We start from the raw sequence: 26672 nt of genomic DNA on the forward strand, positions 1-26672 counted from the left end.
CTAGGTCGACGCTCAACCGCTGAGCCACGCCCAGCCGGGCTAAAATATATTTTTGTCTTGGTCCGTCTTAGTCACTGAGTGCCTTTGACGAAGGTGGTGTGTGACATCTTTTTTCATCAGGATAAGACTTGACCTTGCAATGACTGCAGCTCCTCGTGCTCTTGGACAACCAATAGGCCAAAAAGTAAGACAAAGGAGAATTTTAAAAATACTATTTTGAGACAATAAAAAAATTATAGCACAATTTATGAAAACTTGTGGGATGAAGCATCAAGAAGTAAAAGGGGAGTTTTATACCATTAACACCTATATTTAAAAAATATCAAAATAACAAGCTAAATTTACACCTCAAGAAACTAGCAAAAGAACAAGAAACTAAACCTTAAGTTAGTAAAAGGAAATAATAAAGATTAGAGCAGAAGTTAAATAAAATATAGAAAAACAATTAAAAGTATCACAGCTGTGTTAGTTTTTTGAAATAATAAGCAAAATTGACAAACTCTTACCTGACTCAAAAAAATTGAGAAGACTCAAGTACATAAAAATCAGAAATGAAAGAGAACATATTGCAATGAATGCCTAATAAAAAGAGATAAATAGGGACTATTATGAACATTTATAGGCAAGCAAATTGGATAACCTGGAAGAAATGGACAAATTCCTAGAAACACAACCTACCAAGAAGAAACAGACCCAGTGCAGGCACAGCAGGCTGTGAGGTACAGGCATGAAGGAAGTTCTTGCGCTCCCGGCACTTACGTTTTTGTGGGGAAAGAGATGATTAGGTGAGACAAGTGTGGTTTCTTAGTAGAAAATAAGGGCATTGCCCTGGCTGGTGTGACTCAGTTGGCTGAGCTCTGACCATTCACCGAGGTCTCCAGTTTGATCCCCGGTCAGGCACATGCCCGGGTTGTGGGCTCCATCCCCAGTAGGGGCCATGCAGGAGGCAGCCCATCGATGTTTCCCTCCCTTGCTCTTCTTCTCTCTCTAAAATCAATAAAAACATAGTTTACACTTGATCTTAGCCAAAAGGCCGAGAAGCTATAAAACGTATTTTTAAAAAGAGAAGAAGGGCGTTGAAGGAAAGGAAGGAGTGACAGCTGAGACAATAGGGAAGAAGGGGGTGGATTATCTTCTTTCTGGAGGGTGGGGGGCCTCACTGAATGAAGATACCATTGACCCTTTCCCCCCCATCTAATACATCTTAAACACTGAGGAGCTGCTCAGCTGTGGATGTAGACGATGGGCAGCAATACCCAAACTCCTGCATTCCTGAGATTAACAGCAGATCCCCCCTTTCCCTAAGAAACTATTCCGCATCCATCGTTTTTCCAGGTTCGTGGGTCTGGCTGCTTGCTTGCCGCTTCCACCATCCCTTGCCCGGGGCAGCTACAAGTAACATTTGTCTTTCAATCTTTTAGCAAATAATGACACCACCTGGAAAGTTAGCACAGTCTGAGAAAGAGAAATATATATCAGCTATGCTCTGGTGCCTCAGTGAGCCAATGGACAGTTCACTGCCCTTCAGTCACACAATCGCCCTCAAAGGACAAGGTCAGTGTCATCTCCTGATTCCAGGGAGCCACACAAGGAACCTGGGCTCCCACCTTCACAACCACTGCTGTGCTGGGAATGGCATCAACCCCAAAATGCCGCATTGCTTTTCTTACCCAAATTCAGCAACCTTCTAATTTTTTAAAAGTAATTACTGCCCTTGGTGCTGTAAGTTTCTGATTCTGTTCCACAGTGGGAAGCAGTTGATTCTGTTAGTTTTGTCCATCTTAACGGTTGCTTTGGTGGAGAGACTAACTCTTAGCTCCCAACTCTGCCATTTTTGTTAACATGATTGGAGAAAAAATATTTTGAAATGTGACATTTTCTTATCCCCTCCCCCCATGATTTTTTTTTTAAAGAGAGAAAAACATCAATCGGTTGCCTACTGCACAAACCTCGACTGGGGATCAAACCTGAAACCTGGGCATGTGCCCTGACTGAGAATTGAACCCACCACCCCTCGATGCACAAGACGATCAATCAACTGAGCCACACCGGCCAGGGCACCCCCATATTTTTTTATTGTATGTTTGGTGTTCAAAAATTCTTATTTCACTTTGTAAAATTTCTCCTTTCTTTGAATGTAAAAACATCACAATTTTACCTTCATCAATTGAATCAAGTACTTTTGAGAAAAGCCACCCCTGCAGTATTGCTTCCACTCAGATCTGACTGAGCCATGAAGGCCGTCTGTGTACTGTGTTTAGCTGATGCTGATGCAACCCCTTCAGGTCTCACCCGGCACCAGGTAGTCACTTCCAAGCCACTGCCCCCGGTTGAGAGAGAAGGTAGTGGATTGAGAAATGTCTGCCAAAAATTCATGTCTACCCAGAACCTCAGAATCTGACTTGATATATATTTATAAACTGGGTCTTGCCCTGGCCAGGTAGCTCAGTTGGTTGGAGCGTCACCTGTACACCAAAAAGGTTGCAGGTTCAATCCTTGGTTGGGGTCCATACAGGAGGCAACCGATTGAGGTCTCTCTCTCCCTTCCTCCCCCCCTCTCTAAAATCAATAAACATATTCTCAGGTGAGGATAAAAAAACAGTGGGTCTTTTCAGATGTGATTAGTTAAAGATATGAAGAGAAACTCATCCTGGATTTAGGGTGGGCCTTAAATCTAATGACTGGGTCCTTAAGAGAAGACACAGAGTCGTGGAGGGAAGCAGACCATGTGAAACACAGGCCGAAAATGGAGTTATGCTCCCACAAGCCAAGGAATGCAGGCACTGCCAGGAGCTGCTGTTGAAAAACTGAATCAGTACAACTTTCCACTCATTCTCACTCAAACCATCAAAACCTAATAGCGCTTTGTCTTAAAATTCTAATTATCATGTGGCTTATCATATGGATGTCCTGAAAATCACTGACCATGCTGGATGCCATCAGGTCCCAATGATCACACCTGAACACCTTCATTTTTCAGTGTAACTCACTGAAATCATAGTCTACATCTGAGAATCACTCAGGAATAATTTAAATGTATAAGAGGCAAAACCCAACTAAAAGTAACTTAAGATAAAATAATTTAACAGAAAATAAGAGGGAAGAAAAGATTCAATGAGGGAAGAAATCAGCTCATATTAACATGACTTGAGTAGATATGTCCAGGCACAGGCCCAAGCACTATACAAATGACCTGCAGGTGTTGGCCTCACCATCCCCAATGTCCACCCACTGTGCGCTCCTCCCAGGTCATCTCAAAGCCTGTCAGTTGCTCCTACACTGTGACCTCACACAACTCCACTTCTCAGAACTCCAGGTCTGACATGTAAGAGCCCTGTCATGTAAGGCTCCACCTCCTGATCCGTAAAGGGCCCTGTATCTGGAATCTGTTGGACCAGAGAGGGCCAAGTGACATCCCCCTGCCCTAGAACCTCTGCTAGAACTGCTCTATCAAAAGTTCAAGGAAGTCTAGAAAGTGCCTGATCATTCCAAACTCTCATCACTCCTTTTCTGTCTTGACCTAGTGAAAGAATCTTCCCTCGCTTCTGTAATTTGACACTTTTTTCCACCAAATACTATTCATCACCTGCTAATGGAAAGATTACGATGTGCCCTATGCTGTGTGCAGGTGAACAAGTTTCTTGACTCAGGACCTAGTGGCAGGGCCAAGGCAATGAGCCAGTTGCCAAGGTTCTCTCCAGGTAAAATGGTCCCAGACAACATTTCCTTCTTAGGAATCTAAGGTTAACTCTAAACAAGTCACCCAGGTAGTTTTTAGTAACAGATAAAGGTGTAACAGGTAGCATAAGTGCTAATTAAATTCTAATGTCTTATGTCTGAATTAGAATTTGGCACAAAAAAAAGATACAATTTATTTTGGAATGGGATATAAAAGCAAGCTTAATAAAATCAGATTTGTATGGAATCAAATTAACTAACCATAAAGAAATCTCTGGAGAGTAGGTGTCATCTTTTCCTTGACTGTATTATAAGAAAATAATATAACTGATCAATCTCAAAGTTACCTCTGTAGAATTTAATATAAAAGTGAATAAAAATCATGGGAAACAGAAAGTGAAGTGTACAAGGACAAGATCTCCTTTCTTGACCCATGAAGCCCAATCTCTTACCCACAAAACCATCTACTCTCCTTCATTTTTGTCTCAAAAAAGTTTAATAACATACAATTTTAATACAACAAAGCATCAGAGTCCAGAGAAAGAAACAGAAGTGACATGAAAGGAAACAAGTATACTGAGGGCGTTCTCACAGTGAACCACTTTCCAAAAGCCACACTGCTGGGCTTTTTCAGCACAACCTTCAAATAATTTTCAGTTTTCACAACACCCTTCTTGGCTCCTGGCTCTCTCTGCCTCCCTGGCCAGCCTGTCTGCCCTCAAGGCCACAGCCAGTCTCTCTCTTGCTTTTTTCACTTTCAGAGTCTGTCTCTGGATGTCTCCACGGGTAACTGGTTGCCTGCAGAGAAGCTGTGGGACACAGAGACCTCCTGGGATCATCTCTGCCCAACCTAAAAATTGTGCTGTGGTGGGCTCCAGGCTGGTGTGTAGAGACCCAGGACCAGCACAGCCCAGGGATTCGCCTGCGCTTTCTGGTGCAATTATTTTCATGGTATTTGTGACATCCAAAGTACTTAAAAGTTCTCCCTCCCTGCTGCAGGGCTGGAGTCCCTGCAGCCTCCTGAACGCACAGACTTGCCGGGGCCTCTCCCAGGGCTCCCCCTGTCGCCTGCTCCTGACCACATTGCCGGGATGGGAAGTGACCCTGGTAACTGGCTTCTTGAAAATGCAGTTGGTCAGCCTCATAGGAAGTGCAGACCTTTCTCGACGACGTTGCCGCTTGGTCTTGGATGAAAGGAGTTGTGTCTTCTTGGCTGAAGTCGGGGATATCATGTTCCTTTTGAGTTTTCCCTTTAAAAACAAAATGAAATTTAAAAGTTTGAATAAAATGAGTGATAAAGACTTTTGATTTATTTGGATCCTCCACCCTCCTCTCTTTCTGGAGAAATGTATCTGTTCATCCCAGGCATCTGAAAAGCTATTGAAGCTCCGTTTTCTGAACCTCAACCCAAGTAGGACTGGGGTGGGCCCAAGAATCTGCATTCCTAAGTGTCCCGATGCTGCTGGCGCTGCGAGCACAGGCCCCGCGCGGTAAGAGCCGGGTCCTGGGACATCAAGCAGGTATGAGTCAAGAACAAAGGAAGCAAAGTCATTATCCGGCTTCAATTCCAGACCACTTATTTATTTATTTATTTATTATTTATTTTTCTTTGGTTCTTTTTTTTTTTTTTTTACCATTCCCAAGGGAAATGGACAGAGGTTCCATGTATCTAAAAGCCTTTATGGCTCTCAGAGGCGCCCCTAAGCTATGAGCTTTCTGCAAGCTAGAAAAATGTACACAAATGGGAGGAAATATTCAAAAAATGGGTGAACGGATTTATCAGCCATTGTTGAGGTATTTAAATAAATAAATAATAAATAAAAAGTGCTGTCCTTGTTTTACAACACAGTCTTACAGGGCCAGAGGTGTGACTCCAGAAACAATTCGAAGCCCACCAAATCCTTTTAACTTCCCCCAGACCTCCCCTTTTTATCTCAAGAGGCTTACAGATAATTGGCTTTACGAAACCAAATCAATTCCAGACCATCTCACCCACCAGCTTCCTCAGAGGATGCTGCCCTCTTTCCACCTTCGCCGGCATCAGCCACACAGGCTGGTATCCTCTAACCCAGTGAAAGTATGCGCCTTTCAACCCTCAACACACACTTGCATTTGCACACCCCAGTCCCTTCTTTACTCAAATATTCTTTGGTTCATAAAGTAAACCCTCAACTTTGTGGGCCTCGATTTAACACACTTCAGATTTAAAATTTCTGGTCCATATGTCATATGTGAAAATTGACACCCTGTTGATATTAAAATGCTTTTAACCAAGATTTGCTTATAAATGAATTAAACTTTTCACACATACTTAATTTTCATTACACAAATGTGTCTACATAAGTAAAAACAGGTAAACAAATTTGTCAATTTTTTAAGCATACACATTCGGAAAACGTACTTTATTACGAATAGACTTTCAGCTTTAACGGACACCCCCTCGCCTGAATTAGTCCATTAGATCAAGGTTTTACTGCAACTCAGAAATACCATATTTTCAACAGAGTTTCTTTTTTGCACAAAGACCTCCATTGTAATTAACCATTTTGATCCCCCTAACTCTCCTCCTACTCCTCCCTGTTAATCTCAGCTCTTCTGACTTAACACAATTGATGCTTCTTAGAAGTCAGTCCTGCTCTCACATTTGTTCTACATTCACACCATTTCTAGGCCATCTCATTCATTTTTCTGGCTACAGATACCATCAATGAACTACAGATGCCCATAAAATCAGTGTAATCTGACTTCAACTCTGAGAGTCAACTATCCATCTGCCCACTCATCACACCACTGCTGATATCGATGACTCAGCTCAGTGATCAGGTGCCACTGAACCAACCAGTTCCCCAAATAATTCACCACTATCTCAGTGTCCCCTAAAGTCTCTTGTTAGTGCTAATACCCTGTGTAAACCAGTGTCATTCTGGACACCCTGCCATGCCACACTCATATCAATGAGCCATCCATCCACTCTTCTAAATCTGTGTAAACATTCTCAGTTTTTGAATAATTTTTGAGCATCTTTCATATTTCCTGTAAAATACCATTTACAGAGAGTGACCTTCCCTGATCTAGCAATAAAAATTAATGACACTTTTTGTATTAATTTTTTCAATTTTTATTTTATGTGTATAATTTTCTATTTCTTTCATATTATTTTTCTCACTAAACTGGATACTCCATGAAGAGAAGTCTAATGTGGACTTTATTTTTTTTAAATAGGTCTTTATTGATTTCAGAGAGAGGAAGGGAGAGGGAGAGAGAGAAAAACATCAATGATGAGAGTCATTGATCGGCTGCCTCCTGCACGCCCCCCGCTGGGGGTGGAGCCTGCGAGCCAGGCGTGTGCCCTGACTCGAAGCTGAACCCAGATCCCCTGGATTGTAGCCCGATGCTCAACCCCTGAACCACACGGGCCGGACTAATGTGGCCCTTAATGTGGCCCACTGCCATACTCACTTACTGCGTTGCCCTTAGATGGTGCTCACTGAAATTGTTCAAGCTCCAAAACATTCTAAATATTTCGAGCAAATTTACTCAACCAGAATTATACATGGAGTGCTATACTGCAATATTATTATCACTGCCTAAGATTTCAAATCCTTTCTCTCTGTAACCCATTTTAAAACTCGAGTCACAATGATCTATTTAAAATGTAAATCCATAGCACACCCTTTCTTTTAAATTCCTCTTCAGAGGTACTTTTTAAGGGAGAAACCATAAATCTCATTGCATTCCTATTACCCTGCCATAATTAATCCTACCCCTTCCATTACCCAAGGTGTCCCAGCTCGGAGGGAAAGTTGTATGATCCTCGCATTTATGGAGCATCTGTGATATGCCAAGTCGTGTACTAAAACTTGACTGAGAATTTAACAAAGTCACTGCCCCTGCTGATTTTAATCTGGGTTGGAGGGAAAAGTTAATAGACCAAGTACATGTATGTAAAAAAAAATTCCAGAGAAGGGAACAATTTAAACAGTGCAGGGGCAAATACTACTTCTGATTTCTAGTGATGACTGATGTTGGTTAAAAGCAAAGCGAACCCGCCCTGGCCAGTTTCGCTCAGCGGTTACAACGTTGGCCTGAGGACCGGAGGGTCTCGGGTTTGATTCTAGGCAAGGACACGACGTGCTGCAGGCTGGATCCCCGCCCCGACGCCAATCGATGTCCCTCTCACATCGATGTTTCTCTCTCCCTCCCACTCTCTCTGAAAAGCAATGGAAAAAATATCCTTGGGTGAGGATTTAAAAAAATAAAGAAATGAAAACAGAGCAAAACAGCCCTGGCTGATGTGGCTCAGTTGGTTGGAGCATCATCCTGTACACCCAAAGGTTGTGTGTTTGATTTCCAGTCAGGGCACATACCTAGGTTTTGATCCCCGTGATGGGAAGCAACCAATTGATGTTTCTCTCCCTCACTCTTTCCCTCTCTCTCTCTCCCCAACTCCCTTTCTCTCTCTCTAAAAAAAATAAAAAAGCAAAACCAACACAAAACAAAAACATCAGGCCTCTTACCTCAAGGAAGCTTTATATACAAAAAAGTACACCTTGAACGTTATTTAACAAACATTAACACCCAAGAAACAATGTTCAGTAAGATACTTTCAGAGGCTTCACAAAAGGAAAAGTACACAAATGGACACTCTTGCTGTTGATATGGAATCTGTACTCACCAGAAAAGGCTGGTTTGCGATGCACACTGATGCGGGTTCCCCCATGGCTGCAGAGCTGCCTGCTGACCCACTCCTGAGATGCAGACTGCCTGTGGCTTGTTGGAAAATGCAGTGACTTCCACCAGTGATTCCCCTTTTATGGAGGAAGGGAGTGGATAAGCCAATTAGGAGATAATCCAGATGAGCCATCCCGTCTCTTATCCATGGTATTTGACAGATTCCTAAATGTTTACACAGAAACACAAAAATATGGGGTTATTGACATTGTTCAATACTATTATAGTTTCCAAAAAGTAATGCATTTGTGGATGGAGTGGTATTTGCAGTTTCTATCAACATTTATTTTTTATCACCCACTAGGGCTACATTCTATAAGAACAGGAATGGAAGTTTCTATGCATAAAAGTTTCCATGCAAACAGACAGTGGAATCTTAGAGGGAAGGTAGGGTGGGTGAGTGGGTGGGTGAGTGGGTGGGTGGGTGGGGAGAGATTAACCAAAGAACTTATATGCAAATAACCCAAGGACATAGACAATAGTATAGTGAAGGCTTGGGTGGGGTGGGCATGGGATGGAGGGGATCAATGGGGGGGAAAAGGGGTACATCTGTAATACTTTCAACAATAAAGATGAATTTAAAAAAATTTTCCCATGCAATTTATGTTTTATGTGTGTGTGTGTTTTGATTTTTTTGTGTGAGTTTTCTTTTAGCATTTAAAAAATGGTGCTCTGTTGATGTCTATCTTATTTACGTTTAGATGTCACCTCTAAATCATGTTCTTACTTATTTGGCCTCTTTCTTCTCCAATATATTTTACATTAATTTTAGGTTCTTTTCAGCCACTGGGGATCGAGCCTGAAACCCAGGCATGTGCCCTGACCGAGAATCAACCTCCTGGTTCATAGGTCGACACTCAACCACTGAGCCACACCGGCCAGACTGAAACTGTAAATCTTATGGTATGTACATATTACCACACTTACAAGTAAACTTTTAAAGCAAGAGAGTGAAAACACATCTCACAGAAGAATTTTGCAAAATTATCTGACAAGAAACTTGTATCAAAATATCTAAAGAGTTATTATAACTTAATTATAGAAAGTGAAACAACTGAATTTTAAAATGTCAAAGGATTAAATATACCTTTTTCCAAGAAAGATGGACAAAGGGTCAAGAGCACTTGAAAAAATGTTGGACATCACTAGCCATCCACAAAATGCTAAAGTGATGACTAAAGTGAAATAAAGTCATCAATCAAAACAACACTAGGATGGCTGGGATCAAAAAGTAAGACGATAACAAATGTTGTCAAGGACACGTGGAGATATTTGAACCCTTACACTCGGGTGGTCAATATAAAATGGCGCAGCCACTATGGAAAACCATCTGGGAGTTTCTTGAAAATTAAACCTAGAATTACCGTATGATTCATCAATTCCTATCACAGGCATATGCCCAAGAAAAATGCAAACACATGTACATAAAGTTTATAGCAACATTATTCACAGTAGCCAAAAGTAGAAACAAACAAATGCCAATTAATGGGTGAATAGATAAATAACAAGTATTTTATCCATTCAATGGAATAGTATTTGGCCATAAAAATAAATGAAGTATTGGTACATGCTACAACATGGATGACTTTGAAAAAATTATGCTCTATCAATGAAGTCAATCACAAAGGCCATAGATAATAAGATTCCTTTCACATAAAAGCCCGGATAGGGAAATCTGCAGAGACAGAAAATAAATTAGGGGTTGCCCAGGGCTGGTGATGGGAGAAGATTGGATGTTTGGGAGTTAGAGTTAAAGGGGAGAGGGTTTTTCTTTCTTTTTTCAGTTGATGAAAATGTTCAAAAATGGACTGTAGCGATGATTGCAAATATATGCATATACCCTGCAAACTATTGAATTGTACACTTTGAATTGTACACTTTAGGTGTAGTGAATAGTATGTGGATTACATCACAATGAAAGTTGTTTATATAAGTAAATAGTGGTTTAAGAGTTTTCAATCCAATCTCTCAGGCACATTAGTAACACATCCATTATCTCAATTACAGTTTTGTGTGTTAGGTGAGACCACTTAATTCACTGTTTTAGCAAATTTCAAATATATGGTACAAGGTACATATATCAAACCATGTTGTAATCCTTAAATATAAAAAATTTTATTAGTCACTTATACCACAATAAAGCTGATGGGGGGAGAAATTTCCAGGTGCACACACACTGCGGGACAGGTGAGTGGCAGCTGCAGGTATTATGCTAACCTGAGCTGTCCGAGTCTCTCCAGGTTGCTCTCACACGCAGTTGGACAGCCTATGGCTACAACCAGCCACAGCTCTTGGCAACATGCTGCGCATTGTTTTTCTTATGTTACTAATGTCAACTGACAGTCTTTGGTGCCAATTCAATGCCAACAGGAATCCCCAATTTGGGGTGCAGCGAAGAACGAAACTTTATTCAGTGCAAACAGTTCAATCGTGATACAGCAAAGCTGTGAAAACAGCATGACTGTTACTTGGCCCTGGGCCCAGACCCCTGTAGCCAGACAGTTCTGTTCTGCGCCTGTCACCTTCCCTGCTTTCACCTCCAGCATCAGAAAGAGTTTTCAGTCTTCGGGGGAAAGGGAACGGGTGCTTTCTGCTTAAGGGGAGCTGACTGTTTATATAAACAGAAGTTCCTGCCCCTGGTCCCTGATTGGCCTGTCCTCATGCAAATGAGGGCTCCAAATCCTAGCAGTACTCTAAGTCTTCAGTTTGATTGGCCCAAAAGGCCCTGTCCTGATTGGTCAGAATGGAGCCACTCTGATTGGTCAGTGAAGTTCTGCTGGGATTTAGCTGCACAGCTCCAATTGGATGGGGAAAGTTCAGCCCTATTGGTTGCAATAAGATTCCTGGAGCTGCTCTCCAAGAGCTGGCTGGAGGGCAGAAGGCGCAGCCCGTTGCTCCATGCAGGCCAGTCCCTGAGGTGCAGTTTGCTGACAAGCCCCCCCCCCCCCTCCGGTAGAAATGGCTGCTAGGCTTTTTTTGGTGGTGGCTGTTAATTTGAACTCATTTAAGCCACCAGGAGTCCTTCTTGGTAGAGACCTTCTTTCTCTAGGTCTACACTAAAAATACGAATCAATTATCTTAGGGATATTATAGTCATTTGCATTTCAGTGCTCTCTAGGGAGTCAGGCAAAAACTGATCTACATTCAACACCTCGCTGCCCGAAGGAGCCCAGGTAGCCTCTCAGCAAGGTGTTAAGATCAGAATATTTGGGACATTTTCCTAAATGCCAGCTTTCTTTTTCTTTCCCAATTTTGGTGACACTGGGTCGCACTGGCAACCAAATGCTCTAACAGAGCTAAGAAAGGAAGTTCATTGCAAGTTTTTTAGCTTTTTTCCTGTGAGTTTGGGAATGACAGCCTCTAAGTTACTTAAATGCCAGACCAGAACCCCCGTAGCTCCTGCTCCAGTTCCCCAGGGCTGCTGCCAGCTTTGCAGCCTCATTCCCGCTGCTTTGCCCGTGCCCGCGGCTGTCCAAGGCGATAAGGAGGCCTTCGCGTGCCCTCCTGTGGCGGGGAATTGACACCTCGCCAGCTCCTGCCCTGTGTGTGAACTCTCACACCCGCTCACCCTGGAGCCTCCTGAGACCTGTCCATGCGCCATCTCCACGCATCTCTCAAGGCTCTTTAATGGCCTCCTGAGAGGCCCGCCTCCCTCTAGCCAGACAGCTCAGTTGTGACCGTAACAAACCCTTTCACACCCTACAGGCTGTGTGTGCTGTTCACCAGCTGAGGGATTCCACGGTCAAGGGTTGCGCTCTCATGTTCCTTTACTCCCCCTGGAGCTTGGAAATGACAGAAGGGAGGGCAGCGTCTGGAGAGGATCGGAGAATGGATGCTGTGTGTTCTTTTGGAGGAAATCACTGCTGCAACCTTTACATATTTTGTAATCAGGAGCAAGCTCATTATTGTGGGTGTCAGTGGATTCCCTAGCAGCCTGAAGCTCTGAACCTGTTCCTCAGTGTCAGCAGCACCCAGGACAGACGGTAGTGACCCTGCTGGAAGAGCTCTCCTGGCACATCACTTTCTGCTTGGCCTGTGGGTGCCCAGAAGCAGCCCTGAGGCACATTAGCATGGGGTCTGGTAGAATAAGTTGCTGTGCCTTCTTCCTTTTCTCTGAGCTCTAAGTTCCATTTTGATTGTGGATTTTTACATAAACTTGGCTTTTCTCATTTACTCATTATACACTATGAGTCAATTTTCTCAGAGTTCTTTCTATGAATTTTTCTGAAGATGTAATATATTTGTAAATGCATCAGAGCAAAACAATAACTGTCTTTAAATGACAAAAATAACTTAAAATGACACGGTTATAGATCTGATTATAATGCAGTTGACAAAGGAATTTGCTTTTCTATATCGACATTTTAAAATAACAGAATTACAAATGAAAGTATATCAGAACTTTGGAGAGTCTTGGAGATCTTTATACAATTTCTAGAACACCCATTTTAATAATAAAAATATGTATACAAATGGAACATAGTTATCATTTCTTTATTTGACAAAGCCTCCCGTGTATTTTCAAGCATATCAAATAGGTCTAATTAGCTCAAAATTTCTTACTCACAAGGAGAAAGAACAAATCTCCAAGGCATTCCAGAGGCCCACCAGAATGATCCAAAGCCAATTCTAGGTCAAGAAAAAGTTTCTTAAAATTTAAACCCTGGGAAGGTTGTCAAACATATTTGACCAAAAGATCATATATCATTATGAAACAAAATTAAATTATTTATCTAAAGTGCCAATAAAAGGTATCAAATACAAATACGGGCTAGCAAAACTTTCATTCTTAGGGTTAAGACGATGGGTTTTGAAGTATTACAGATGTTCCCCATATTCCCCCCTTGTCCTCCCACCCCAGGCCTTCACCACACCACAGTCTGTGCCCATGGACTGTGCATACGGGCATCTAACTCCTTCGGTTCACCCCCCTCCCCACTTCCTTCTGAGGACTGTCACTCTGTTCCATTAAGAATATGGCTTCTAAGTAATCAAGTACCTGATTAATACAATATTACACATAGCTATTTTAATACTACAGAGAATCTTTGCTCTCTAGGCAGATACAGGAAAAAAGCTTTTTTCCCCCTTTAACAGCCAAAAAGGACCAAATAAATCCTGTATTAGCTTACTTTTGATATTTATATTCATTTACTGTATTAAATTTATTACTCAGCTTACCCATGTCTCCTTTTTGCTTCTCCCCTCTGCACACTCCTTCTTCAATCTGCACAGACCCTCTTCAACCTGCATGAACCTTCTGCAACTTGCACGAAACTTCTGCGATTTTCCTGGTCCCTTTCAGTTTTCTTCTTAATTCATTCAGGAATAACCAACTTTAGAACAACCTACTTTCAATTCTATATTACCAAAACCATACAATTTCTTTCCAACTAAATTAGAATTCTTAACTCTTAGAAACCTTGATCTTTTTAGTGACAACTAATTAACATTCCTCAGATTGGCAAATATGTTTTATAACTTCCAGAAACAGGTTTTTTCACTAGCAAATACATTCACATCACATTTTCAAGAGACATATTTCAAATAAAAGATATATTCATTAACAGATCCAAATCCATCTTCTAGCTTCTGCAATAAGAAACCAAAAGTAGGCAAACTCAGATCGATATATATTTCAGTATTCTGCTATTTCAAAATATCTAGATATTCAATAATTTTTATCATTTAACCCAGCAAAACTTCAAAGTTTTAAGTTACTAAAGACTTTGGAAACTATGTTTAGGTGTATATAATTATTACTGAAAAGCGTTATCAATAACCCTTCATTTTAGTTATATTTATTATTTCTTAACAAAATTATGAGATTTTAAAGTCCATTATTGCCCAAGCCATTTTCTTGACAAATTTTGTAACAGGGATAAGTAACATGAGTTTATTCCTGTAAACCTCAGACAAAACAAACCTATGTTTTATGGTAATAAGTTCTAAAAGACATCAATTAAACTTAAATTACCCATCTGAATTCTTGGTGATCATTGCATTCCTTTCATGTGTTTAAAAGTGAGCTGTTTAATTATTTGTTGTCCTTGGCAACCTTCAAGGAGGCTGGAAAAGAGAGGGGAGATATCAGGCTTGGACTGCATTCCAGCCAGTAGTGTTAAAAAGCCGTTGTTTTTGTTCCTCCCTGCCTCCCCCGCCCCCCCCCCCCCATGTTGCTCCCACAGCAGGGGGCTTGGGAGCAGCACTGACTCCCCCACTGTACTCAAGACCACATCAGCCTCCAGGCCTTAGGGAGAAAGATTTAGAGGGTTTAAACGATTTATTTCCTCATATATTTCTTTCTGAGTTTTACTGTCTTCGAGAGGAGTGAGACCCTTTCCCCCTCTTTGAACCATCAATCTAGGTCTTTCTGGGTAGAATTCTTATGATTTAACAACATCAAAGCTTGCACAAAAGAGATCTTATCTCATTTACCAGACTTTTGGCAAAACAACTCCAATTCCAAAACAGTATAGCAGTTCAAAGAACTATTTAGGGGCCATCGCTCTTCAGAGCCCCAAACATAGATTGGTCAAGCTGTATTACAATAGAAAATCATCGCTTTCTTGGTCATTGGCTCATAGCTATAGGTGGACCATTTATTCAAAATATAACCCAGGCAGTTACCCTTGGATATGGACTCTGAGGCCTCCATGCTTAAGAGTCAAGGTTACATACAAAATAACAATTAGACAAACAGGAAGGAGCAAGCAACTATATAGCAATATGATTCCTATGCAAATTTCCCTAAGCGGCAGTATCCCAAATTAAAAACACAACCATTAAGACACCCCACAAGATGTAGGCAGCAAGAAAAGCAAACAAAGCACCAAAATCCAAATACCAAAACCAAAAGAGCACTCCAACCAAACCCCACACTGGGGAACTAGGATTTTTCTTTCTCACTGAGCCATGCTTACTGCCACACAACACCTATTGATTCCTACAGAATCCCAAATGGTTCAAAGAACCCCAAATGGCAGGGAAGGGGCTCTTGGTCATGCACACCAGGCACTACCCAGTCTTGGAATCCGTTGACTCCCCAAAGACCTGTTTCCTTTCACCAGCTAGGAGTTTCAGGCGGCTGATGCCTTGAGAGGGAAAGCAGGCAGGGTCCCTGAGGTAAAGAACTCTTGGCAGCTGCCGGGAATTTCATTCCCGCAATCCCTGCCTCGATAACTAGCCTGCCAAGGGGTCAGCCTGCTGCAAAGAGCTGGGACCCTAGCCTGGGCCCTCTGGCACTTACAGGGGCCCACCTCTCCTGCCTGGCTCTCCAAAACTATAACTGGAACCAAGATTCGACTGCCTGTTGCCATACAAACCAAACTTGTGAGACAGATGCTGGTGAAAGAGGAAAGAGGTTTATTCAAGTGCCAGAATCTCAAGAAGATGGGGGACTCTTGTTCAAAGCCCATCTTAGCATCTCAGTGCAGGCATGGGTTTTTATAGGGAGGGGGAGGGAAAGCAGAGCAAAGAGAGGAGGAGGAGGGGCTGTGGACCTGCAGGCAGTGTCCTTCCTGGTCCTGATAAGGATCGTTAATGTCAACATGCTGGAACTGGTCAGAGCTAGCCAAATTCCTGCAGTTGGGCATTCTGTGCCAGCCAAAGTTGTGGTCAGTGCTGTTTCTTGTACAAGTAGGAACTGGAACTGCTGATGCCTGCAATATGCTTATAGGGAAATTTTCAGTATGTCAGTTCTTTTGATCAGTTTAGTACATTTTATTCTAATTCCATTTCACAGAGTAGTATAAAGTTTTTATTCCTTGTTACAATTAGGGATATTATAGTTATTTGTATTTCAAATATAAATTTAATACAAACTTAATTCAGATATAATGCAAAAGCTGATCTGAATTAAATTTCCTTCCAGTGTAAAAATGTACACTTGAGAATTTAATGAACACATCAGATACCCCTGTAGTTAGACTGAGAAGAGTCTTTGTGCCCAGGCTGGGGCTAGGGGACTTCCAACTTCCCATCAGAGTCAAATGCTCTGGGGTTCTTTCTCTTAAGGACCAAAAGTGTGGGGTTGGGGAAGGGATGGGTGGAAAGCTCAATGCTTGTAAGGATCAAAGGCTAAAATGTGCACCTGAGACCTGTATAATTTTGTTAACCAGTGTCACCCCAATAAATTCAATAAAAAGGGAGAAAAATTAAAATAAAAAAATAAAAATGAAGTAAATAAAATACAATAAAGCCAGACTCCTTTAAAGACAGTGCATCACTTTTCAGCGACTGTGTTTCTACACAAAGGTCACAGTTGCTTGAGTGGCTTCACAGCCTCACTCCAAGCCCTTGACCCCTAGAGGACTTAAGACACTTTTGTTCCAATAAGACCTGGCCTGACCCCCTTGTCTGTTGTTGCTCCGCCTGCAACAGGCGCCCTCGCTTTGACAAGGAGCTGGGTGAAAACAACTTAGGAAGCGCCGAGCCAGGGAAAAGTTGTACTTAAAAGCAACTGTGTCGCCCACCGGGCAACGCGTTTCCCAGAAGCCTGTCTTCTCCCGCAGCTGTCACTCAGGAACGAGGGGGCGCGGCCTTGTGAACTGCCCAATCAGGGGCGTGGCTGGGGCCGGCGGGTGGGGCAACGCACCCGGAAGTAGTGGACAGCCCTAGTAGCCTGAGCTGTGCGTTGGGGCTCCAGAGCTCGCCGCCGGGTACCTGGTGGTTGCGCGGCAGCCTGCGTTCCCTGCGACCGGCGCTGGTGGTGGCAGTGGCAGGCAAGACTCGGGGAGACCCGGGGAACCTAGAAATGGTGAGTGTGCGGGCTGCGTTCAGAGACGCGAGGAGAGGCTTGTTGGAACCGGCGGGTTCGGGACCGGGCGTTCCCGCTTCGGCTTCGGAGTCTGCGGCTCCCAGTCCCCGGGGGGCGTGGCAGCTGCCGGTACCCCGGGCGACCTGCTCCGGCACTGCCACGCTGCCCGCCGTCCCCGAAAGTGCCTGGGCAGCTCTGCCCGCCGCACCGTTTCTCCCCAGATGGTGCGGTGACCATGGGAGGTCATCAGGGGACAGTCGTGACTCGGTCTGCAGGGTTTGTGCGTGGGAGCAGCTGTGGTCTGTGGCGTCCCCAGTCCTCCCTCTTTCCCCAGGGGTCCCATTTTCTCCTGAGTTTTCCAAACGTGTGGGAATCGGGGTGTCAGATCCACGACTCTGTGCCCCTACCCTATCTCTTCCTGTGACTGTCAACAAGTCCCTAAATTTCCAGTTCGCTCATCGAATGCCGAAGCCAACTTTCTCTCTTCCAGTCACAGCATCATTATCAATCCTCCGGGATGCATTTCAAACAGACCCCATATTTTAATTGTTTATTCTTTTCCCACAGAGTCGTGGCTGGCGCTTTTTTAGAGATTTATATTTTTTGTGGCTATTTTATAAGAGTGAAAAGGCAAAAATAACCACCAGGAACTCCGTTCCATGAAACGCCGGGCCTCCCCCGCCCCCCAGGATCTTTCCAGGGTTCAAACATCCTAGGGGAATTCCTTTGGATGGAGTTTCCTGTTTGGAAATTTTCCTAGGTGAGCTCTCCTGTCAGCAAGGACCCTCCCTGGATTTCTCACCTTGAAAAGATTTTAATGACTTAGGTGTTCGTTTTTCAATAGGAGTATAGTATAGAGCTTGAAAGACTATAAAATAGTTCCAAACATACAGAAAACAGGTGAATTTTATAAAAAATAAAATACTCTGATTACATTTTATTTTTGTATCAGTTACTCTTCTGCTGAGCAGTAAATGTGTGAGGTCTGGTTTTTACTTTGGGGAGTTTTCAAATCAAATTGCAGGGTTTTGACTTGCAGAGCAGATGTGTTCAAGTATGATTAATTAATTACAAACCACTTTCTTTTTCTAGAAATATAATTAACTGACATCTTTTTTTGAAAGGAATAAATATTTGTTTGTTTGTTTTTTAGTTGAACTAGGAAAAGACCCTTACAATTTTCTTTTTTCCTTTCCATATAAATGCCATATTTAAGTGATTTTGCTGGATTGTTCAAACTCTGGGTTTGTGTCATTTAACTATCAATAGTGGTCGAAAGCAACTCCAGTGGAGAGCAGAAGCCTATGGTTAGTGCCCCGAGGTAAAGCTCCCTTGAACCTGCAAAAGGAAGTACTTGAAGGCCCAGTTGTTCTTGGGGAGCCTCCCCTTGTAGGTGCCCTACTTGCTCACACCCACCATTTAAGGAACCTTTACACTGAGAGAAGCTATGGCCCTGGAAAGCTGGGGATGCATGTGTGCGTGGAGTTGGGAGTGGGGATAACCTTTCTGAAGTGTGATTGTGGTCTCTAAGGCCAGGACATCTTTAGATCTTAGTATGAGCTTTCCATTCACAGTGCAGTTGACCTCAGAGTCTAATTTATGCATATTGAGGAAGTCTATGTAGATCAGGGGTTCCAACTTATAGACAGAGGGTTTATGAATTGGGGATTCATTTGGTCAGAACTTAAACTGAATCTGGCTGAGAGTTTCCTCACTGTGAGAATGGAAGCCTGGGGGAGGGGGCGCTTCCGGGCTTACAGGAGAAGGGAGGGTGTGTGGAGGGCCCAGAGTTCAATTCTGGGTCTGCTCAGGTGTCCCTCTCATTCATCCTCCAGCCTGACCCCCTCCAAGGCTTCTGCCTCAGTCAGAGGTGTCTAGACCTCACGTTAGTGATTATGTTCACCTTACTGAATGGTCAGAAGAGTTTCCTTCTGAATGGTCTTGATTTCAATATTTGTTTTTTGTTGTATTTCTTTGTCCAATGAATATTGCAGCCTTTTGATTCTCATTTCCATTAGCACTTGGGCTTTTAATATTTAAGTTGATTGAAAGATACCATGTGAGTTAGGCAAGATCATTGTGGAACCAAATAGAACTTTGGTTCCATTCAGGCCAGAGAACCTGAAGATGTCAGATGAATGCTTTTAAGTTCTCAGGTGCTTTTTCCAATTTCAGGTCAGTTTTGTATGTGTCTCACCCTAAAGTACTTTGACATGTAAAAGGCTATACTATTCCTGAGGTAATTGAACTGCTGTTTTAATGGATGTGAGGGGGGGAAAAAATTGAATTTAAATGTTCATAGCTTGAGAAAACACATCAAAGCTTGTGTAAGCCTATGTAAATGCTTGAAATTTGTAGTACATTTCAGGGCTTTATTGCAAACCCCTAATGTATTATATCTGACACATTTCTTCATATATCCTTATTGTGAAATATAGCATAGAGAAAACTGTCATAGTGCCTTTTGTCCTTTTAGTTAGAAAGGGATTTATAAATTTTTATGATCTGCATTTTTATATCATTTAGTGTTTAAATCTTTGAGTGGTTTCTTACATTGAAAACATTGAGTTAAAATTTAAAAGCAATATTTTATTAATACTAATAATTAATCATAGGTAAATGTGGTATGTATAAATTTCTCTATTTAAAATAAATGATGCATAGGAAGGTAAAAATTTTCTAAGCTTACATCAACAGATAGTTGTTGGTGCCAATTCGATGCCAACAGGTATTCCCAATTTGGGGTGTGGTGAAGAAGGAAACTTTATTCAGTACAACATCTCAGTTGTGATACAGCACAATTATGAAAACAGCACGGCTGTGGAACAGCTCAATTGTGATACAGCATGGCTGTGAGTTGCTAGTCTTCATTCCTTAATTGGTTTGTATCTAGTCTAGATGTTTATCAATTTTACTAATCTCATCAAAGAAGCAGCTTTAAAATTTTTTTTTCTCCATTGATTTTTCCATATATTCTTTTATTCTGCTTACATTGGGTGTAGTCATTTTTTTAATTGTATCCTGAGGTATGTGCTTACATTATTGGTTGTAGATCTTTCTTTTTTAAATATATTTATTCAGTGGCCTAAATTTCACTTTAGACACCACTTTTTATGTATCTCATAAAATTGTATAGGTTGTGTTTTTATTTTATTTGGGCTGATGTGGCTGAGTTGGTTGGAGCATCATCCGTACACCAAAAGGCGGCAGGTTTGATTCCCAGTCAGGGCACATACCCAGGTTGCGGGTTCAATCGTAGGTTGGGGCGTGTGCCAGAGGCAACCAATCAATGCTTCTCTCTTTCTCTCTCTGCCCTCTTTCCTCTTTCCCTCCCTCCCTTCCTTTCTCTAAAATCGGTTTTTAAAAATTTAATTAAATTTAAAAATAAAAAATAATTTTTAATTTTCTTGACTTCTTTTTTGGTCTTGTTTATTATTTAGAAGTGTGTTGTTGAATCTCCATATATTTGGGGGTTTTCTGACTATTTTACTGATACAGATTTCTAGACTAATTCCTGTAAGGTCTAAGAGCATATTTTGTATGATTTTGTTCTTTCAAATTTTTAAGGTATACTCTATGTCTCAGGATGTGTTCTGTCTTGGTGAATGTGTATTCTGCTCTTGTTGCATGAAGTATTCCATAAATTACAACTAAATCCAGTTGTTTCATAGTGCTGTTCAGTTCCACCCTGTCCTTTCTGATTTTCTCCCTACTGGAATTTATAATTAATGAAAAGGGTTGTTGAATGCTCCAGCCACAGTAGTAGACTCATGTGTTTCTCCCGCATCTATCAGCTCTTGCCTTGTGTAGTTTGACCTGTGTTGTTATGCACACATACCTAAAAGATTTCTCTGCCTTCTTGGAGACATTATGTAATGTCCCTCTTTATCTCTGAGTTTTCCTTGGTTTGAAATCTTTATTGTTTATAATTCATATATCTGTCCTTTGATTTCTGTTGGCATCATACATTTTCTCTATCCCTTTACCTTTCATCCATCTGTGTCTTCATATTTAAAGTGTGTTTCTTATAGAGAACATGAAAATGTGGTTTTTTAAAATCTGATATTTCTCTATTGTTCAATTGTATTGAGACAATTGATGATTAAAAGTAGTTATTGATGCATTTGGGTTAATATTTACCAAACCTTTTACTGTTTTCTATTTGTTGCTTTTGTTCTTTGTTACTTTTTGTTTTCAACATTTTTCTACCTTCTTTGGCTTTGGTTGAGGATTTTATCTAATTGGTTTTTTCTCCTCTCTCAGCATATCAGTCACACATTTAACAAAAAAGGAACTCTTTCAGTGATGTCATTTCAGTTTTGATTACACATTTACAACTAACCCATATCCTCTGTCGAATCACGCTGTACCACTTCATTGCTGTGCAAGTACCACGTACCACACTATTCCCAGTTCTCCCATCATTGTCCCTTGTCACATTGTTGTAATTTATTTCCATTACCCATAAACTTATAATACCAAACACATTATTGCTAATATTCTTTAAACAAAGTGTCATGTGTTATATAACAAATACAAAATTTTTTTATCTTCATTTCTTCCTTTTCTAACCTTCCACCTTCATCATTTATTTTTTCTGATGAATTTTTGGACATTTAATTTAAAGTAGCTATACAAATTCCCTTAATTTTTGTCTTAGAAAGTCCTTATTTCTTTTTTATGAAGGATCATTTTCTTTGATACAAAATTCTACATAGTATTTTTTTTTATTTCAAAATGTTCAGTATTTTACTACAATCTGATCTTTCTTGCACAGTTTCTGTAAACAAGTTGATTTTAATTTATCTTTGTTTTTCTATACCTAAGGTTTGTTTTACCTTCTGGTCTCTTTCAATATGTTCTCTTTGTCTTTGATGTTTGTCTAATTTGAATATGATATACGTGGGCATGCATTTTTGGTGTTTTTCATGTTCAGTGTTTTAGAGCTTTCTGGATCTACAGTGTGTCATCTGTCATTAATTTTAGAAGTGTTTGGTAATTATTACTTCACTTTTCTCTCCTGTTTTTTTCTCTTTCCTTTTTTGAGGTATTTTAATCCTTATGTTAAGGACAGTTGTTTTAGTTTTCATGTATATTGTGTTCTGTCATTTTTGTTCTCTACTGTCTTTGCATTAGACTCCAGTGAAATGGATTTTTTTTTCAGTTTAGGCCTTGTTAAGAACAGAATGTTTGGGGCGTTTCTCAAGATACCATTTGTTCTCTTTCCTAACTTTGGAGATACCATTTCCCCTGTGACCTCAAAACTTGGGAGGGATCTAAGAAGAGTAGTTTATGTCACGTGTTTTTTCTTTTTGATGAGATCAAGAATGGCAGCTCTGCCTCTAGAGTGACTTGTCAGGAAAATTTTCCTCCTGAAATTGGTGAATGCAAATTTTGTGTTCTTTTAGAAGGAAGTACTGTTGAATCTTTTGTGTTCTGTAATCATGGCCAAAGTCACCATCAGACCACATGGACTTCAATGAACTCCCTTGAATCTGCAGCTCTTAACCTGTTCTTCTAGGGCAGTGAGGCCCAGGGTACCCTGTTAGGGTTTTACTGGAAAGAGCTTGCCTGGCCTATTCTCTTACTGTGTGTTCTAAAATTTGGCAGGAAACAGCCCTGAACACATGTATACAGGGATTTCTGGAGTAACTTGTTATGCCTGCTTTCTTGTGTCTGAGCTTTAAGTTCCAAATGACTCTCCAGACCCATTAAATTGAAGAGAGAGAGAAAGAAGAACTGAGTCTGTGATAAATACCACACAAGTTACAAGCAGTGCTTCTCCACAAGTACGTTCACACTGAGCCAGCTGCACCTCATGACTGGTGAAGACCTGGAGGACTTTAGGATGACATGGACAGCCGGCTTTGTTGGAAGTATTTTCACAAGCCTCCTGGATTCTCATGTTTGGTGATGGGAACAGAAGGAAAAGTTTTCAGTTTTTCGCTGTTTTATTTATTAAAACTTCATGCAGATTTAACCTTCTGGCTTGTGGATTGTTGTAAATGGTGGGAAATAATGAAACAGATGAAATAATTATTTTTGCAAGGAATCAGTGGTCTTAAAATGACAATATATATTTCATCTGTATGGCATTCCTGTTATTTCCCAACATGGTCCAGGATGATGTTACAGAGAAATAAGATGTATTGTAATCACAGTAACAATGTGTAAGTAATTTCCAGGTGTTCAAGGTGGTGTGGACAGAGAATAAGTTTCAGATGATCAAGTCATAAGAATAAATGTTTGAAGACAAGAGAATCATATGTAACCTTCCTATAAATGGAGTCTGGGTGCCCAGTGCTATCAGTTTCACACATCCTACTCTACATATATTTGGGGTGTTTTAGGACTCAGTGGCCTTTGAGGATGTGGTTGTGAACTTCAGTCTGGAGGAGTGGGCTTTACTGGGTCCTTCACAGAAGAAACTCTACAGAGATGTGATGAGGGAAACCATCAGGAACCTGGCCTCCATAGGTAAGGATGACAAAATTCCTTCATTTGTCAATTAGAGAACAAGTGTTTCTTGCTCACCAATATTGTTCTAAGATCTGTAATGTGGAGAGGGAGGATGGTGGTAAATAATCTAGGCATGATCATAGCTGCTCATGGATTTATAATTTAATAATTTTTAAAATTTTAATCCTTTGGAAACATTTTTTGAATCTGCATTTTAGGTAAAAGATGGGAAGAACATGACATTGAAAATCAGTGCAAAAGCCAGAGGAGAAAATTAAGGTGAGTCATACAATAGAAAGCGGTGTCTTATGTGAGAATTCTAATGTGTTGTGAAATTTTAAAAATAGCAAACAAAACAAATAAACCCTTCTTCAAATGTATTTCCTCTTAGAAAAAATTTTAAAAACACCTGTTTCAGTGTAACATACATGTTCATTGTTTTCAAAATACTTCACTTAAAAACAGTATTAATAAACCCTATATATGAATAGCACAGTTTGATAATTGCAAGGGTGAAGTTTTTTTGGAGAGTATTGAGTATATTTGTTTTCAGACAAGACAGAATATTTATACTTTACCTATAAATCATAATAAACATTGTGAGTATAATATAATATTGTTAATAAAGAAATCGTTAATGTGCTGCTCATTTTTTACAGAAATCCGATGGTAGAGAAATTCTGTGAAAGTAAAGGGGTTAGTCAATATGGAGAAAACGTCAACCTTATTTCAAATCTCAATCTGAACAAAAAAGCCACCAGAGTGAAACAACATGAATGCAGAGCATGTGGAAAAGTCTTTGTATTTCGTTCATCGCTTAGTAGGCACTACAGATGTCACACTGGACACAAAGCATATGAATTTCAAAAAGATGGAGAGAAGCCATATAAGTGTAAAGAATGTGATAAAGCCTTTAATAATCTAAACTGGTTGGAAAAACATGAAAGAACCCACAATGGAGGGAATCCCTGTGAATGTAAAATATGCGGTAAAGTCTTCAAGTCTTCCAGAAATGTTAAAATACATAGAATAACTCACACTGGAGAGAAACCTTATGAATGTAAAGTATGTAGTACAGCATTTAGGTATCTCAGTGACCTTCGAAGACATGGAAGAACTCACACTGGAGAGAAACCGTATGAATGTAAAATATGTGCTAAAGCCTACAGAGACCACTGGTCTTTTCAAATACACGAAAGAGTTCACACTGGAGAGAAGCCCTATGAATGTAAGAAATGTGGTAAAGCCTACATATCTTACAGGTCCTTAAACAGACACAAAAGTGCTCATACTACAGAGAAATCCCATAAATGTAAAATATGTAGTACAGCATTTAGGTATCTCAGTGATCTTCAAAGACATGAAAGGACTCACACTGGAGAGAAACCCTATAAATGTAAAATATGTAGCAAAGCATTCACTTATTCCAATTCACTTCCAAAACATAAAAAAGTACATACTGGAGAGAAACCCTATGAATGTAAACAATGTGATAAAGCCTACAAACATCACCGTTCCTTAAAAACCCATGAAAGAACTCATACTGGAGAGAAACCCTATGAATGTAAACAATGCAGTAAAGTCTTTAGAGATCACCGTTCCTTAAAAACCCATGAAATAATTCACACTACAGAGAAGTCTCATAAATGTAAAATATGTAGTAAAGCATTTAGGTATCTTAGTGATCTTCGAAGACATGAAACAACTCACACTGGAAAGAAACCCTTTGAATGTAAAGAGTGTGGGATAGCCTACAGATATCACAGTTTCTTATCAAGACGCAAAAGGACTCACACTGGAGAGAAACCCTGTGAATGTAAACAATGTGGGAAAGTCTACAAAGATCCCAGTTCCTTACAAAGACACGAAAGAGCTCATACTGGAGAGAAACTCTGCAAATATAAGAAAGGTGGAAAGCCTTTATTAAGATCACACAGTCTTTTGAAGACACATGACAATACACACTGAAAGAAAAATTATAGAAATGTGCAGAATCTGGGAAAGGCTTCAGTTATATTAGGTTCTATGAAAAGCATGAAAGGGCTCACTAGATTAATATTCTTGAATTTATACAGTATGGGAAAGACGTGAATTGGTCCATATTCTTACATGTGAAAACTCCCACAAAGGAATAAACATGTTAATGTGAGAAAGCTTGGTAAAAATTAATTTACGTACAATGTGTCAGAAAAGTTTCAACATGAGTTATAATTAATGGTGTAAAAATATTGTGTTTCTTGAACCTCTCTTTATAGTGCATCATTGGACTGTGGATTTCTAATTACTTTCAGAAATATATCACATGAGATAATGAGTTTTCTTTAAACAATAGTACATAAGATTGAACAATAATAGTACTTTAAAAAATTTTTAAATTTAAACCTTTAAATAAAAAATATTTTTAGGAGACTTGTGGTAGTAAACACACGATACAATATATAGATGATGTATTGTAGAATTGTATATCTGAGACCTGTATAATTTTATTAACCAGTGTCATCCCAATAAATTCAGTTTAAAAAAAGCTGTGGTACATTTACACCATGGAATATTACTCAGTCATAAAAAAGAAGGAATCTTACCTTTTGCTACAGCATGGATGGACCTGGAGAGTATTATGCTAAGTGAAATAAGCCAGTCAGAGGAAGACAAGTATCATATGATTTCGCTTATATGTGAAATCTAATGAACAATATAAACTAACTAACAAGTGGAGACAGATTCATGGATACAGAGAACAGACTTCTCAGGTCGCCAGCCCTGTGAATAAAGCGCCCATTAAGATTCTATCCTTGTCTCTACTTGCTGGTTGTGGTAGTGACAGATAGCACAAATGCTGACTTTTCTGGTTTCAAACTTGTGTTAAATAACTATTGGCAAAGGTAGTCTCAGTATCTGAGCACTATTTCCCCAAACACAATGCCAAAGAGTTTTGCAATCCAATCTCTCAGGCATTTTAGAGTTTCCAGATTAATTAACACATCCATCACCTCACATACTTACTTTGTGGTGTGTGTGTGTGGTGATAGTTTAATCCACTGTTTTA

General features: G+C 40.4%; 2 protein-coding genes across 2 annotated transcripts; one reads left to right on the forward strand and one right to left on the reverse strand.

The window, feature by feature from the left end:
• Nucleotides 1–4109: 4109 nt before the first annotated feature.
• Nucleotides 4110–4960, reverse strand: LOC308556315 (putative methyl-CpG-binding domain protein 3-like 3). The gene has a single exon (XM_081135467.1). It carries the CDS (start codon nt 4908–4910, stop codon nt 4332–4334), a length of 579 nt encoding a protein of 192 aa, XP_080991593.1. The 5' UTR covers nt 4911–4960; the 3' UTR covers nt 4110–4331.
• Nucleotides 4961–17004: 12044 nt separating this feature from the next.
• Nucleotides 17005–26143, forward strand: LOC308556026 (uncharacterized protein). The gene is made up of 4 exons (XM_081134984.1): nt 17005–17167; nt 23518–23644; nt 23845–23905; nt 24286–26143. Exons 1-4 carry the CDS (start codon nt 17165–17167, stop codon nt 25592–25594), a joined length of 1500 nt encoding a protein of 499 aa, XP_080991110.1. The 5' UTR covers nt 17005–17164; the 3' UTR covers nt 25595–26143.
• The last annotated feature ends 529 nt before the right edge of the window (nt 26144–26672 follow it).

Source organism: Miniopterus schreibersii, assembly GCF_964146895.1.
Source record: "Miniopterus schreibersii genome assembly, chromosome: 4".
Classification (NCBI taxonomy): domain Eukaryota; kingdom Metazoa; phylum Chordata; class Mammalia; order Chiroptera; family Miniopteridae; genus Miniopterus; species Miniopterus schreibersii.

Bases quoted from the DNA above. Each gene is read 5' to 3' on its own strand.
- LOC308556315 (XM_081135467.1), bottom strand. From the start codon at position 4,910: ATGATATCCCCGACTTCAGCCAAGAAGACACAACTCCTTTCATCCAAG.
- LOC308556026 (XM_081134984.1), top strand. The intron at 23,645-23,844 runs GTAAGGATGACA...TCTGCATTTTAG, and splicing joins CAGGAACCTGGCCTCCATAG to GTAAAAGATGGGAAGAACAT. The intron at 23,906-24,285 runs GTGAGTCATACA...CATTTTTTACAG, and splicing joins AGCCAGAGGAGAAAATTAAG to AAATCCGATGGTAGAGAAAT.